The 2036-nt window shown below is 33.7% G+C and overlaps 1 protein-coding gene across 1 annotated transcript in view; it reads left to right on the top strand.

Moving 5' to 3' along the window:
• Window positions 1-928: 928 nt before the first annotated feature.
• Window positions 929-2036, top strand: part of LOC119839276 — a 4177-nt gene continuing 3069 nt past the window's right edge. The window contains exon 1 of the mRNA XM_038365513.1: window positions 929-2033. Coding sequence (XP_038221441.1) covers window positions 929-2033 — 1105 coding nt within the window. The remainder of the gene's footprint in view (window positions 2034-2036) is intronic.

The following is a 2036-nucleotide window of genomic DNA, read 5'->3' as shown; positions in this document are numbered from 1 at the left end:
GGTAAGAATTTATTTAAATTATTCATAAAACAAAGGCTTATTTTAGATTAGGTCTATTTACTACAAAAAATATCGAAATTTTCGTGTTTACTATTAGCTTTAGGTCTGTTTTTTGTAAAAATATCAGAAGTTTTGTGCGACTTACTATGTTTTAAGTCTGTTTTTTATAAATTAACATGATATATTTCTGATAGGTCTTGTTGTCATTAGAAGTTCGGTCACTCTTTTATAAAAATGTTTTCAAAACCCACTGACATTATTTTACTTAAGCCTATCTCTTAGAAAAGAATACTATTTCTTATTTCATTGTTTTGCTAATATTTATTATTGCGCCTCTCTTCTTTAAAATGTATTATCATAAAAAAGGAATTTCAAATATTAATATTTAATAATCTAATTATTATTTTTTTAGGATGGCTTCTAGGTCAAAAAAGATTCTTCAAATGATAAATTTGCAATCAGTGTTGCCAGCTGATCCTTGTGCCAAAGAAAACGTGACTCCAAATCGAGATGGTAATGAGTTAATAAGATACAAATTAAGGAAAATAAAAAGACTGATTTGATGACATTAGTTCATAACAACCATAGTCCTAGTTTTTATGCAGACTTTTTTAACAGTTTGTAAGGTTTATTTTATTTTGACTCAAGGAAAAGAAAACGTAAAGCTGACTCTGAAACCTGGAAAAGACAACTAAACAAGAAGGATAGAATGTTAGGAAAAGCTTATCCTGGATTTAAGAAAGTAGGTAATAAGTACCATCAGAAAGAGCCGAAACCTGAAAGATCTATGGGCACTAAGTGTATGTCAGCATTTTGTATTCGCAGCAAAATTTTTTTTTGCCCAAACCTATCTGAAGACATTAGAAAGGACGTTTTCAATCGTTTTTGGAGCATGACATGGTTTGAGAAAAAAATTTATGTAAGATCAATGATTGACACGGAACACGTTAAAAGGAAGACTATTGAAGGCAATTCTAGACGATCAGATACTAAATTATATTATTTACAAATACATGGCAAAAAGGAAAGAGTTTGTTTAAAGACATTTCTGGCGACCTTAGGCATAAAAGAGTGGACTATTCGCTACTGGCTTGGTGATAAGACCCTTGTGAATTCGGTTAATTCGAACCCGGCTCCGATTTCGCATAATTCTAAACGAGATTCTGTCAAATGCTATTTATCTTTATTACCCAAATTACCCTCACATTATTGTCGCCAATCAACCACGAAACAGTATGTAGAACCGATAATACAATCGAAAGCACAATTGTACAAGCTATACGTTGAATATTCGTCGTCAGAAGCCAAGCCAGTAGCTTCGAGAAAACTCTTTTTTGACATATTAAGTGAGGAAAATATAGCTCTTTTTCAGCCAAAAAAAGATGCCTGTGATTATTGTAGTTCGTATGCAGTGGGTAATGTTTCCGAAGAAGATTATCAGCGTCACGTCGAATTGAAAAATTTAGCTCGAGCTGAAAAGACTAAAGATAAAGAAATTGCAAAACAAGGGATTGCTCATACTATTACTGCAGATATGCAAGCCGTGAAATTATGTACTACTTTGTCGGCTAGTGCGCTATATTTTAAAACCAAATTGGCAGTGCATAATTTCACAGTTTTTAACATTGGTACTAACGATGTTACCTGTTATTGGTTCGACGAGACCGCCTGTGATCTGAAAGCTACCACATATGCGTCGTTCTTTGTAGATTATATAACGAAATTGTTACAAGATAATCTTAAGGATGTAATTATATGGACGGATGGTTGTACTGCGCAGAATAGGAACAGTATTGTTTCTAACGCTCTCCTGAGATTAGCGATGGATAAGAAAGTTACCATTACACAGAAGTATCTGGAGAAGGGCCACACCCAAATGGAGGTGGATTCGGTGCATTCACTTATTGAGAGAAAACTCAAAAATGTCGAGATTTTCCTGCCATCGCAATATGCAACTATTACCAAAGTTGCTCGAAAGAATCCTTTTCCTTACAAAGTCGAACAACCCGATCATACCTTCTTCAAAGACTACAGTG

This window comes from Zerene cesonia, unplaced genomic scaffold, assembly GCF_012273895.1.
Source record: "Zerene cesonia ecotype Mississippi unplaced genomic scaffold, Zerene_cesonia_1.1 Zces_u011, whole genome shotgun sequence".
Taxonomy (NCBI): domain Eukaryota; kingdom Metazoa; phylum Arthropoda; class Insecta; order Lepidoptera; family Pieridae; genus Zerene; species Zerene cesonia.
Note: the sequence above shows the minus strand (reverse complement) of the source record. Positions and strands in the feature narration are given on the sequence as shown.